The 15,007-nt window shown below is 35.4% G+C and overlaps 1 protein-coding gene across 1 annotated transcript in view; it reads right to left on the reverse strand.

Moving 5' to 3' along the window:
* The window catches only part of LOC127849954 (uncharacterized), a 118,501-nt gene that overhangs the window by 31,954 nt on the left and 71,540 nt on the right, over positions 1-15,007 (reverse strand). The window contains exon 5 of the mRNA XM_052382694.1: positions 3,726-3,835. Coding sequence (XP_052238654.1) covers positions 3,726-3,835 — 110 coding nt within the window. The remainder of the gene's footprint in view (positions 1-3,725; positions 3,836-15,007) is intronic.

Raw genomic sequence — 15,007 nt, forward strand, 5'->3', positions numbered from 1 at the left:
GGAAGATGTTTTCAATGAAATTTTACAAGATTTTCGCATTTTCACAAATAAGATTTTTATTGAGCCAAATTCTCAATACACTGTAACTCCAATATAAAGCGCTCCGTTATAACACTGAATCCAATATAACGCGGAGGGTGCTTGGATCCCATTTTTTCTCCAACCTTCCGTTTGATTTCTGATTCAAGTCCGTATTATGCAACTCCATGTATTTTCAGACAATTCAAAGATGGCGGCAATCACATGTTGATTGCTTTATTCAACCGTCCGTTGAACCGATTATAATAGCCTCGAGGTTAAACAACATCGACAGCTAATTGGTGTTAATCTGTTGTGTAATGTCAATAAAGGTGTGAAAAACTCGCTTGTCAGTGTTTATTCCATGTATTCCTCATCAGAGCGGTTCAGTGCGATAATTTCCATAATTTAAGTGCAAGCGGGATAGTTATACAATTAAAGTAATTCAAAACGATTGAAACATTCTTACATTGATATGGTTGCAGTTTGACTATATTAAATGAGCGGCTGTGAAATATACTGCCTACTGTTTAAAACAACTTTTTCTGTCATTTCATTATCATTCTAGTATTATGTCATTTAATCTTTCAGTTCGTGTATAAGAAATTAAATAATGCAGACGATTTATTTACATGGAAACGCAGTGTACCGGTAATTGTTAACAGAGTTTCACTTTCATTTTCGCGCGGTATCAGAAAGTCCCCGTGAAACACGTTTTTTGCATGCGTATGACGCAATACAACAATTATTTGTACATGAGTCGTTATGCATTCAATCTAAATTTAAAGTCGCTCGTCCGATGAAAGCTCTGCCCCATAACGCACTGTACTCTTAACACTTCTGAAAATGGCATATATGCGTACGGTTGTGTTTACGAATTTCTTTAACATATATCGTCATTAATGTTCAAGATTATTATTTTTTAAGTGATGTTGCAATTTTATTGGATTATCGGATAAATGTGCACATAATTATATTATAATTTTCTTAAGAAAAGCGGTATGTATACTGTTATCGATACGATTCGGTTTATATGCATGTATTTGCGTCAACACAGCATGGCAATATACATGACCTATATTATAGGCTATTCTATACCTGTTTTTTTTTATAGCGCCCTGCAGTAAATCAGCTCAAAACCTACAACGCGGATCCGTTATAACGCTGTTTCGCGGCTTGGACCCCATTGACCGCGCTATATTGGAGTTACAGTGTATTTTCGCAAATAACTCAAATCGCGAACGACAGCGCGAGCCCTGTTGCACCCCTTTGATGTAATGGTGTAGTTCAAAATGTCTGCCGCGAAGCTAATAACAGCGATTAAGTTGAAAATTTGCACAGGAAAAATTTTGTTCTGCTCTAAACGCGTATATTATACGCACCCCCAACTTGAAGAAAAAAATCGGCAGGTAAAAAAGTGCGTATTATATTCGTAGATTTACGGTAGATAGCATGAAAAATTAATGTTCTCAGCATGTGTCATGAAGATTCAAACACAAAATGTGACTTCAAAAATATTCAGAAGCTTTTCTATATTGTTACCTAGTGACCCTGTATTTTATACCATGCATGATCCAAGAGTCATCTTGGCTGAGAAGTAATTGGGACAAATGTTTTGTCCAAGTTTCATGACAATAGAGTTATCACAAGGCAAATGATGTTGACTTGCCTGTTGGCAATGCAAGGCTCACAAAAGGTGACCGCCAAAGCCCACAAGGTTTCACTATAGCAATATAAGATAAACTACCCTACCCCCGGATGGCTATGTTTCTCAATGGACCCAAACCATTTTTAAACTTGGTACAATATCACTAAAATAAACGCTTATGGAGAGTTTCATGAACAATGGACACATTTATTTGACTTCACAAGGATTTTCTATAGCCATAAGGAAAACTGCTCTGCCCCCAGGCATCTATGTTTTTCAACAGAATGGCAGCATATTCAAACTCAGCCTAGATAACATTTAACCAAATGTTCTGAGCAAGTTTCGTGAAGATTGGACAAAACATTTGACTTCTGAAGTAGGTATTCAGGAGTTTTTTTTATATAATGTTAACTTGTGACCCAGTTTTTTATACCCTGCATGACCCAGTTTTGCCCACTGCAGCGAAATGATGTTCTGACCAAGTTTCATGAAAATAGACTGATCACAAGTTAAATGTAATTGACGCCCTACAGCCAATTCAGGACAGACAAAAGGTGATCACAAAAGCTCATGATGAGCAATTTGTGCTCTTGTGAGCTAAAAAACAAGCAATTTCTGTCCACATATTTGTTTGCATTCAAAAGAAGGAAACACACACTTATTATACAGTTTTCTAAAAAGTTACAGCTTAAAAATAGCTTATAAACATTACAACTTACTGCACAGGGTGTATATCCGAGATGCAATTGTTTATCTATGAAGAAAGATATCGTTCAGAATATGTAGTATCTTAAGCATAGAATAGATAACACTAACATTTACTTCAGTGGTGGTTACAACTTGATGTCAGCGTAAATCAAATACACTTTAAAGCTAATGTGTCATATATATTGGGAAAATGAGACAAATGTGTAACATTTTGTGTGAATAAACCTACTGGCTAAGTGAAATCATACACCTCTTGTCTGCTGGGGGATGGAGGAGGGGTGTCTAATAAAACTTCATAAATTAATGTTTGTCGAAAATTACCAAATAATCACTCTATGGTTTCATCATTAGTTGAGGCCCATTTAAAAGTAGGCATTGATGCCCTTAAGACAAATCCACTAGCCAGATAGAACTCGCAAAGTGCTGTAATTGTGGCAAAACTGGTTCGTATCAAATTATTTCCGTTATGATCATCTACAGCTTTCTTCAGCCGCAACTTTGACCAAACATTTTACAGTAGTTAATAACACAATGTTTGTAAAGAAATACAAAGACCATACTTCTGCCAAAAGTGATTGAAGTTATACAATTCTCTTCTTTATAATCCTCTACATTAAAAGATGATTTATTAACAAGAGATGTGTTTGTCAGAAACGCAATGCCCCCTACTGCGCCGCTTTGAAGCCATATGTTTGACCTTTGACCTTGAAGGATGACATTGACCTTTCACCACTTAAAATGTGCAGCTTCATGAGATACACATGCATGCCAAATATCAAGTTGCTATCTTCAATATTGCAAAAGTTATGGGCAATGTTAAAGTTTTTGGACAGACGGACAGACTGACTGACAGACTGACAGACAGTTCAACTGCTATATGCCACCCTACCAGGGGCATATAAAACAACAACAGACAAAGTACCATAATTCCTCCAAAACAGGTCAGAGTCACAATTCTGTCATTAATGATGATCTATGCATTAAGGTATGAAAGTTTGAGTCAGAATCACCCAAGAGGTAATAAGGAGCTTGAACTAAAAGCTATGGGACATATGTAGAGATGTATGGATGGAGAAGAGCTATATGCTTAATGCCTTCCTCTGTGTGGGGGCATAACAATCCTTGAGATGCTCTACAGCTACATATAACTTTTTGAGGTTTTGTTTTGATATTATCACATGTGCACAAATCAGTAATCAATGTCCCTTCCCAAGTCCCAATGTAAAAAAAACAACAATAAGTTGCTTTTAGTTCAAATAGTAAATTATCTTAAGCAGAGGACTAAGTTCCAATGCCCATACTTACTAAGTTTTAGAATGTCCAGATATTTATTGACATCCCTAATACTTACCAATAAGAAGTTCTGCAACAATTGGATCTATGGAGAAATCTGGATCACTCAGAAGATTTTCTGCAACCAGGGTGCAGCAGGACCCCACAAAGTCAAGCTTCTGTATGACACTGAAAGGGAAAAAGGGAGAAATGTCATTCAGGAGCCTTTCTGCAATGAGTGCACAGAAGAAACACACAATATCAATCTTCTGTGTGACACTGAAAACAAACACCATCCTTGCAGTATCATTAATGGTTACACGCAAAGCTTTATCATATCTCTTTTGCAACATGTTCAAATACTATTGTTATTTCATATGATTTATTAGCAATCATTCTAGATTTGGTGGGATTTACTGATTAACGCAGCTTTGCTAACCGGCATAGGAAAGTAACAAAACCAATGGAAGGAGTTTGGAAAACAAAATGGCAAAATCAAGGTCACAACAAAGTATTTTTGCTAAACACTCATTGCAGAAGCCAACAAAACAAGAAACCGTCAGAGACGGGTGATGCTCCCCAAAGTTGTTTTTTTGTCACAATATTGCACTATATATTCAGACAAAAGGAAACGCCTTGAGGGGCATAACTTTGGACAAAATAATACGATGGATGGTTTAGCAACTTAAAAATTTCAAAGGGCCATAACTCTCTAAATAAATCATCTAACCAGAACCCACAAATAACATGCGCATCTCCTCAAGGTAGTTAAGCTTCCCATAAAGCTTCATTGAATTCCAGTCAGTATTTGGGGAGAAATGGCCCGGACGAGAATTGCACTATATGTATAGTTTATAGAAAATTTCAAAGGGCCATAACTCTGTGAAAAACCATCCGTTGAGAACCGGCTGATGATATGCACATTTCCTGTTGGAAGTGAAGCTTCCCATAAAGTTTCATTGAATTATAGTCATTAGTTGCTGAGAAATAGCCCGGACAAGAATTGCACTATATGTACAGTTAATGGAAAATTTCAAAGGGCCATAACTCTGTGAAAAATCATCCGACCAGAACTGGCTGATAATATGCACATCTCTTCTTGGTAGTGAAGCTTCCCATAAAGTTTTATTGAATTCCGGTCATAAATTGCTGAGAAATAGACCGGACAAAAATTGTGCACGGACGGACACAGGCACGGACGGACGAAGCGGTCACTATAATGCTCCCCCCTAAAAATTTTGGGGGAGCATAAAAATGGAACACCTGAGATTGAAAATGAAAGTAAATCAAGATCACTCAAATGCTTTTCTGCATTCAGATTGCAGTGTGAACATAAAGTTTGTCATACAGCAGTGACATATGCACAATATTAAACTGGTCATTCTGGCCATATACTACACATAGTGTATCAGTAATTATCAGTAATTCAGTAAACATATGCACGCATTTTAGATTTCCAAGTGTTATTGTTTGCATCATTTGAAGTATTTAAATCCTTTTCAGATGTAACTCGTTCATTCCTCACGTGCACAATAGTTAGAGAAGAGCATTACCTTGCATATGCTTTGGTTCAATGACACAATATTGGTTTATTTTCAGTGAAATAAACATCACTTACTGATGTCATTTTGGCATTTGTTGAATTATTTTCTGTAGACAGGGGCATTAAAGTTTTGTTATAAGACAATACAACGAAATATTGAAAAAACAAAAACAAACATAAATTTCCTGTTGCAACATGATCATAAATCTAAATATTGCAAAAAGAACTGTTTCATTATCAAACCTGTTTATATTATAAACATAAATCTGTCACCAGGGAAAGTATTGTAATAAATGTTGCGCAATAAACAGTAAAGGAAATTCCTGTTCAATGACAAAAACTAAATCCTTAAAAGAACAAGAAATTTGTGAATCATACATGAATGTCCAATTGTCCCTGCTAAATGCCACTTGACACATCAATGAGTTTTAGTTGGACAACCATCATAAAATGTATTATGCAAACAAAATAATTACACAATTTAATAAAGGGCGATAACTCTAAAAATAGGAGAGCAAGAGTTATAGTTTGTGTGCACTGCAAACTTTCTGAAAAGACCTATCTATTTACAATAATTCAAGTTCCTATATTTACTTCATTTGCTAAGATATCCTCTGGATAACATTCATATACAAACAATACAATATAACAAAAGGCAATAAATCTACAAGTGTGCAAGCAAGATTATAATTTATTTTGCGCTGCACATCCCCTGTAGTTAGATCCACTGATCTTTTAAGTTTCGAGTTGATACCTGTAATAGTTTTTGAGACAAAATTTAAGTACACACATAGGCAAAGGGAAAACAAGATGTGTTTGTGAAACACCATGTCCCTGTATATGACGTTTGACCTTGAAGGATGACCTTGACCCTTCACCACTCAAAATGTGCAGCTCCATGAGATACACATGCATGTCAAAAATAAAATTGCTAGCTTCAATATTGCAGAAGTGACATTACATGAGCATTTTGACCCATATATTTGACCTTGAAGGATGACCTTGACCTTTCACCACTCAAAATGTGCAGCTCCATGAGATACACATGCATGCCAAATATCAAGTTGCTATCTTCAATATTGCAAAAGTACTCATAAAATGAGCGATTTCGGCCACATTGTTTGACCTCTGACCTTGAAGGATGACCTTGACCTTGACCTTTCACCACTCAAAATGTGCAGCTCCCTGAGATACACATGCATGCCAAATATCAAGTTGCTATCTTGAATATTGAAATATTGCGAAAGTGTACATTAAATGAGCGATTTTGACCCATATATTTGACCTTTGACCTTGAAGGATGACTTTGACCTTTCACCACTCAAAATGTGCAGCTCCATGAGATACATATGCATGCCAAATATCAAGTTGCTATCTTCAGTATTGCCAAAGATATTGCAAATGTTAAAGTTGGCGCAAACCAACAGACCAACCAACCAACCAACCAACAGACCAACAGACAGGGCAAAAACAATATGTACTATAGTGGGGGACATAACTAGACCATCAAGAGTAACAGTTCTTGAGCACTGCACATCCCCTTAGTAATATCTACCTGCCTAATCTGACAAATAACTTTAAAATAATACCTTCAGGGGTCTCGCGAGTGGGCAATTTCTTCCCCAAATTAATCTTAACTTTGCACATTAATTTCATGAAGGCGAAGTGACTTCTCCTCCTTTTAATGATTTACTTTGTGCCAGACATTGACTGATTAAAATCAATTTGATGTGGAACATTGACACAGGAGGATTCTCAGCCATAAGTTGCACCATTTACAGGTCATGCAAAGTTGAACATTCAAAAGAACAGTCTGGAGCTATTACACTTCTTGAAATTGTTAATAGATGATGCCTTGATTAATTGCCTTGTGCTGGCTACCAATAACTATGATTCAGCAAAGTTAAATGGCTCATGAAAACAATACTCAAAAATGATCAAATGGGAAGAGGTAACCTAGCATTGGCAATACATATGGGGCTCGTGTACAGGTCTTATTTGTTATCTCTGCTGTGAAATGAGATTTTAAATGAATTTTTAATTGAAAGCAAATACTTGTAGCAAAATATAAGTTTGATTTAATGTTGAATTGCTTAAAATTTACAAGGAAGTAAAAAAAGATTCTGAACATTTCTGGTTTTGTTACAATTGAAGTTTTAATTGATACACCTGTACAGAAAAAAATATGTTAAATGTATCATCATAATTCACAATCAATGACAAATAAGAAAAATGTAGGTTTTATACACATGTCTTATTATAAATGAAATGCAGCCTTTTGAAATCCACCATCCATTTCAGTCTCTATTATGGAACATTATTTTAGCAGTAATGAGGCTAACCAGTTATCACATAAATAATATGTGAATAAGTGTTAAATATATTAATAAAACTCAGTTTAATACATCAATAACACAACATTAACACTTAAGTGTGTGTGTTTGTATTTGTAAATGTTGTCCCCAAAAGTGCAAAATGAGAGTTATTTCTGATTAATGATAATTGGCATGGTGTAATGAGGGGTATAAAATATGTGAAGAGTTGATTGAACACTGAACAGAAACCATTTTATCTTTCAGTTGCCTCACTTGTCCCTAATTTCAGCTGAAGGAGGACTCACTTCTCCCTCAAATTTGAACCTAGGCTGAGCCTGAACCTATCTTTTGAAGCAAACTATACGTAAAACTAAGATCTATGTACCATTTCTCCAAAAGATGTTACCACTTTTCCCTATTTTGGCTTTAGGGAGAAGTGACTTCTCCCTAAATTTTGAGCCTAGCTAGACCCCTGACCTTGTTTACTTTTTGAGACATGCTTCTGAAAAAATTAAGCAAGACCGATACACATTGATGTTTCACATAAATTGACTTTCATTTTTGACTGATTTTCAGAAAATAATTTGTACATATTGCATCAATTTAAATTTAGAGTTAATTAATGACTGAGTGAATAAAAACAGTGCTTGATGCGTGCAAATTGCGTTGAACAATTACACATGCCTTGGTCCCAAATGGATGTTAAATAGAGAAAAGCCCCTCATAATCCCTCATTTCACATTATAGATTCATCTCCATAGTGTACATGTGTGTTTACTTCCGTAAAATGGAGAACGTCTGTGTTCATGAAATTCTTAAACACATTTATCGTCAATATTGCCAAAAATTATGAGATTTTGTAAGTAATATAATGATTAATGACTACAGTAAAGGTGGTATGGTTGATTGTGAAGGTGTCCACTTTTTTATCAAATGTCCCGACATTTTTAATGAAAAGTGCTGATTTGGACCTGAAAAATACTGGCATGTATGGCCATTGATCACATAGGTATTTGTTTCAACCAATATGATGTTACATAGAGCAGAAAATAAATTTAATACAAACAAGATATGTGTTTGTCAGAAACACTATGTCCCCTACTGCGCCACTTTGAAGCTATATATTTGACCTTTTACCTTGAAGAATGACCTTGACCTTTCACCACTAAAAATGTGCAGCTTCATGAGATACACATTCATGCATGCCAAATATCAAGTTGCTATCTTCAATATTGCAAAAGTTATGGCAAAATCTTAAAGTTTGCACAAACAAACACACAAACCAACCAACCAACAGACATGGCAAAAACAATATGTCTATAAAAAGGGCATTATTCTGCGTAATTGCAGGTCAGAGTTATTGTCCTTGGTCTGTTACTTCTTATGATGTTCACCAACATGTGTGAAGTGTCAACTTAACCCATTTACGCCTAGCGTCTAGAAAAAAGGCCTTGGCAAACAGTGTAGACCCAGATGAGACACCGCATGATGCGGGTCCCATCTGGGTCTGCGCTGTTTGCTTAAAGGAATTTCTGTAAGAAATATTCTAAATATAGAAATAAATATTCGAGACATCCATATTTTTTTGGAAATAAATTGATCCAATTTAGAAGGATGGGAGAGTCCACTAGGCATAAATGGGTTAATATGCGTCACTGGAACAGAGATTTGTACTTGTTGCATGCAAATCTTACCCTACATGTCATCTTCAATGCAAACCTTAACAAGACTTAAATACTTATATAAGTTGGCATAATCCTACTAAAAAGCTCATCTATGTTATAAATATTGGTTGGTAAATATTCATAATGTTTATTAAGACAGATACATAGACCTTGGTCTATGAAAGACATACAATGACCCCTAAAACATATGTGAAGTTTCAATTGAATGCCTGTAGTATTAATAGTGATATAGTGATGTTATATGTCTTACCTTAAGTTTCATATGTATCAAAAAGTTTGCAGGTTAGAGTTATGGAACTTGGAAAGTGATCTCACACCATGAACCCTAAAACAATGGTCAAGTTTTACACTCACTGTTTCTACCAGTAGAAGAAACAGTGACATATATATTATCATACATGCCATACATTTTCAGACCATTTCCGGGACATTGAGCTCAATTTTCCGAGATATTTGCCGATTTTTGGGACATGTATACATATAGCGATATATATATATATACATATATGCATTTTTGGTACACATTTTTTTCACATCGTTAATTGAGTACATTTCTAATAAATATGTTGTTAGCATCTAAAACGATTTTATGCATGTTGAATATCACAGGCATTTCATTTATCTTTTCTAAGTGTATGATCTCCATCGTTAATTTGATCTTTATTTGCCATGTTTGGCGAGTCACAATTTATTTTCTTTTAAGTCCGCCATCTTGTTGAAATGATGTAAGCGGCAGATGTGCCTCGCAACGTAAAATCATATTACATATCCGCCTAATATGCGATTCGCATTTTGTTTAATAAGTATACGTTACAGAAATTGTTTCAATAATTAATTATCTTAAAGATGATAAAGATACGCATTGTTTGTGTATTGTTGTTTTTTAAATTTAATCTCCCGTAAAAATAAATGTTTTAATATAACTGAATTATGCAAGAAATGCACAATTTCCATGAGGACAACATTGATGATGTTTTCATCAAAAGTCTTCGAAGTAACTGTCCACGATTTTATCATGGAGGAGTACACAATACGGACCGATTAGTGTGCTTGCAGGTATAACAAAGCCACTGAAACTATAGATTGATATTGACACCGGGTTATTCAGGCATGTCTAATTCACAACCACACGAATCTTCAGATGTGTGAACAACTCCTTTGCCCTTACGCAGAGGGAAATTATAACGTAATATATTAAAGCCAATTAACAACCACATTAAACAATGTCACCTTTTCAGTTTGACTGTGAACGTGAGACAATCGATATGATAACAGGACCCCTGTTAATTGATCGATTTTGACACGTAGCATAGTCACCTGTTAGGGAAGCCATTGCCACGGTGACGCTGCGGATTAGTGGGAACACAGAATAGAGGTGCAGTCAAGCACAAGATAAGGTACAAAAAAAAATCCAGGACGTTTGACAGATTTCCGGGACTGCGGGACACGTTCTTAATTTCCGGGACAATCCCGGACAATCCCTGACGTATGGCATGTATGATATATATGTTGCATATTTACCTTCAGCAGAGCATTACAACATATAGGTGAGTGGTATATTCTTGAACTTACAATGAATTGCTTAAAGAATGCAGTGTAAAGTGCAACAGTGAAACGCAAATCATTATTACATTCCAATAGAGAATTTGCTTAGATCTTTTATAAACTGATTGAAGAATGCAAAACCATTAAATTCCACTTGAAAATATAAGCGGCTAGATTTGTTTTGTACTGTGTATTTATAATATTTCTGGCATATACACAGCTGTCGCAGATTACAGCCATTTTTGTCGTAAAGGGTAACAACAATTGGCTAAGCCGAAATTTACCAGCTTGCCTGGAAAATTCCAGTGATCTATGAATCATTCAGGGAGAAAAAAATTCTAATTACGCATCATTTTCATGAAGATAAAATAAGCGTCACTTTTTGAATTGGTTTCTAAGAAGACATTGTTAATGAGATTGATTGTGTTAAGTTTCTTAGCACAAAATTCAATGAAAAGTACAGTAAGTCTAGTGTGTTTTTTTTAACTGTGGCTAAATTATCTTTGCAATTGCTATACGCAACAGCATTTCTTGTTCCTTAAAAGACAAAACCAACAAATGTACTGATACTTATTCACAAGATTTTGCTGACATGTAGAAATCTTTGGACGGATATGGAAATGGAGAAGACATTGTGATAATATCTGTTTATAGCAGCTATTAATTTGTCTCCTTGGGTAATTTCTATATCTAGTGTTTTCTGAAGCTAGAATACAAGAACACAAGATTGGTAAACCAATTGTGTTCCTCTAATAAGACATGATGCAGGTATTTAAGCAAAGTCAGGGTTTACATTTTATGATTTGATAAAGTGGTGTGACTTTGAAACTTAACCACTATTGAAGTAAATTATTTTGCAAAAGTTTTGTACACAGGTTATCTGTACCATGTATAATGAAATATGAATTATTTTAAAGCTGAAATTCATGTCCCTTGAAATTAAGTAACTTTTCTTTTTGTTTATTACACTTTATTTGATTTGACCAAAATAGCTGTAAATTTAAATGAGCGTTATTAGAACTAAGAAAAGTTTGTATTGATAGGCCATATTTAAATCAACTAAACAATATTTAACCCGTTAATGCAATAAAAACAAGATATGTGTTTGTCAGAAACACTATGTCCCCTTTTGCACCGCTTTGAAGCTATATATTTGACCTTTGACCTTGAAGGATGACCGCGGCCTTGTCCTTTCACCACTCAAAATGTGCAGCTCCATGAGATGCACATGCATGCCAAATATCAAGTTGCTATCTTCAATATTGCAAAAGTTATAGCAAATGTAAAAGTTGGCGCAAACAAACACACAAACAAACCAACAGACAGGGCAAAAACAATATGTCCCCGACTATGGTGGTGACATGCATGCCAAATATCAAGTTGCTATCTTCAATATTGCAAAAGTTATTGCAAATGTTAAAGTTGGCGCAAACAAACACACAAACAAACCAACAGACAGGCAAAAACAATATGTCCCCCACTATAGTGGTGGAGGACATAAAAATCCACAATTAGCATTAACATAAAAGCAACAAAATATAATGAAAATAACTAAGTGGATTTTAGACTCACATACTTTTAAAATTCAATTTCTCTCTAACTTCACACAGATTAGATAGGAGAACCAAACACAGCGCAAATTATGTCTAATTGTCCAGCTCCAGAATTGCCTTCTACTGTACTTTAACTTAATTAATTCCTTTAATCAATTGTCTCTTTACCATTTCAGGAAATATGCTATCATAATATGGTAACATCTTGCAAATCAATTATACATTCACCAAGGCTTGCATTAACTGATTAAAAGAAGAAGTCTGAGCTACCTTGCCATTAAATTTGGAAATTGGTCTCATACTCAGTGGAGATTTTGAAAGTACAGTAGATTCCATTTAATTGAATATCGGATAATCGAATATTTTGGTTTATTGAGTAGAAATTGAAAACATCAAACCATTTGCATCTCTTCCTGTTGAAAAAACTCCACATATTCTGATAGCAAATACAGCATATTTCAGTTATTGAATAGCCAATTTTCTGTTGCACACTATAATCCACACTATAATCCAGCAAAGAATGTCACAAATCTCCAAGGATACGCATGGTATCGACGATTTTGACAGACACGCTCAATGGAATGCCTTTGTTTTCATTTCACACCATGCATGTATGCAGCGTCTGTCAAGCGTCACGTGACTAACAGGTGTAGTATACGAGCAAGTACAATGCAAACACTGGAGTCTCCGGTGTGAAGTAAGGTGCAAACTTTAGAATGCAAACTGTCGAGTAACACACTTCAACAGTTTGTTGTCGCTTAGAAACAATTAAAGAGTGTGTTGCTGTTTAGAAACAAACTGTTGATGTGTCTTGCTGGACAGTTTGCAATAGGTGATGGAATGTTGCGACACAGTAAATCATATCTAAACATGATGTCGAACAATCGCAAACGCGCACATTTGTATAAACATCGCAGTCTTAACACTGCTGATCATGTTTTCACAATAACCAAAATTTAATCCAGTATTGACCAGATTTTCCGGTAAATCAGTACACAGTACATTATCTGTTTCAATACTGAACTACCTGAAAGAGCGTAACGTCAAAGATACAGCATTCTCCTCGCTACAAAGTTTTCCTTCGACAGTGTATATACACCCACGCTAATTTTTCGCGCGCTTTTTACCAGGACAATACATGAGCAATAGATGTTGCTAGCGTAAGCGTTGGGTAAGCAATAAAATGAAAATGGGAAAAATCATTACACGCACCGTATGGAGTGACATGGTACATTGCTGCATAGTTTTTGCTAGCTTTTTGTTGGGGGCAAAGGAAATACATGTGGACGTTTTATTTAAAGCTAGAAAGTGTGTTTTGGATTACAAAATTTGTATTCTCATTTGGGAATTCAACAAAACATTTATATTATATTTATAATTGATTCAATTTTTAATTCCAATATTAACTTTTTTTTAAACGCTTTATGTGTCGAAACGATGTTTTGAATATGCATGAAAAGCACAATTTCCAGGAGGATTACACCCCGTTAGTGATAAGATTGGAAATATAACCGATTCCGTATAATTGAATACTCCAGATAATTGAATATTCGGACGTGACAAATGGGCTATTCAAGTAAGTGAAATCTACTGTCCTTTTTGAACATTATTGAATCACAAGAAAAATGTGCCTTTTAATGGAATATGCAAAGGATCAATCTTTTTAGATCCAATATTGCCAATAATTAAGTAGAACACAACTCCTGCAGCACTGTCACAATCTAATTATCTGGGTCTAAGCGGGAAAAGTGGTTTGTGATTAATCAGGCATTAGACTGGGAAAAGATAGCACAAACATTAATGCTATCATTGATATTGATCCCAATGAAAGTTTCTATCCACAAGCAGCACAATGGAGCCACAGGAACATTCTTTTAAGAGAAGAAATAACCTTGATTCCCAGGTTTGCATTTAAAACATGTGGATTTGTTTTTCTACGAAACATGTTCCATTCAAACAAACATTTCCTGATTTAAATGATTTGCCCACTTGCAATAATCATAATACAAGAGGGCCTGAAAAGCCCAAAGTCGCTCACCTGAACAAGATATTTTTGGGACAAATCTTCTGACCAAGTTTCATGAAGATCGGAAAATAAATGTTGCCTCTAGAGTGTTAACAAGGTTTTACTATAGCCATATAAGGAACATTAGAGCTGTCTCCATAGGATGACATATGTCCCCAATAAACGCTTTGATAGAAGTTATTGAAATGCACTAAGTGACCCGGTGACCTAGTTTTTAACCCTGCATGACCCATATTCGAACTTGACCTAGATATTGTCTTGATACAAATTCTGACCAAGTTTGGTAAAGATCAGATGAAAACTACTTCTATTAGAGAGCGGACACCATGCTAAATCCTTGAAATGCACTTAGTGACCCCGTGACCTAGTTTTTGAGCCGGCATTACCCATATTCGAACTTGACCTGGATATTTTCTAGATACAACTTCTGACCAAGTTTGATAAAGATGGGATGAAAACTATTTGAAATAGAGAGTGGACACCAAAAGTGTGACAGACTGACAGACAGACGGACAGTGCGAAAATTATATACATGCCTTTTCTTCGAAAGGGGACTGACAACCAAGGCCTGTGGTTTATCAAAGAGATGATAGCCAGAGTTCATCATTTATCTATGGACATCAGTCCACAGGTATGTAACGAACCCTACCATTCACAAATTAGTACAGGAAAGAAATGATTACCGTAGGTTTCC

This window comes from Dreissena polymorpha, chromosome 11 (genome assembly GCF_020536995.1).
Source record: "Dreissena polymorpha isolate Duluth1 chromosome 11, UMN_Dpol_1.0, whole genome shotgun sequence".
NCBI classification, from domain to species: Eukaryota; Metazoa; Mollusca; class Bivalvia; order Myida; family Dreissenidae; genus Dreissena; species Dreissena polymorpha.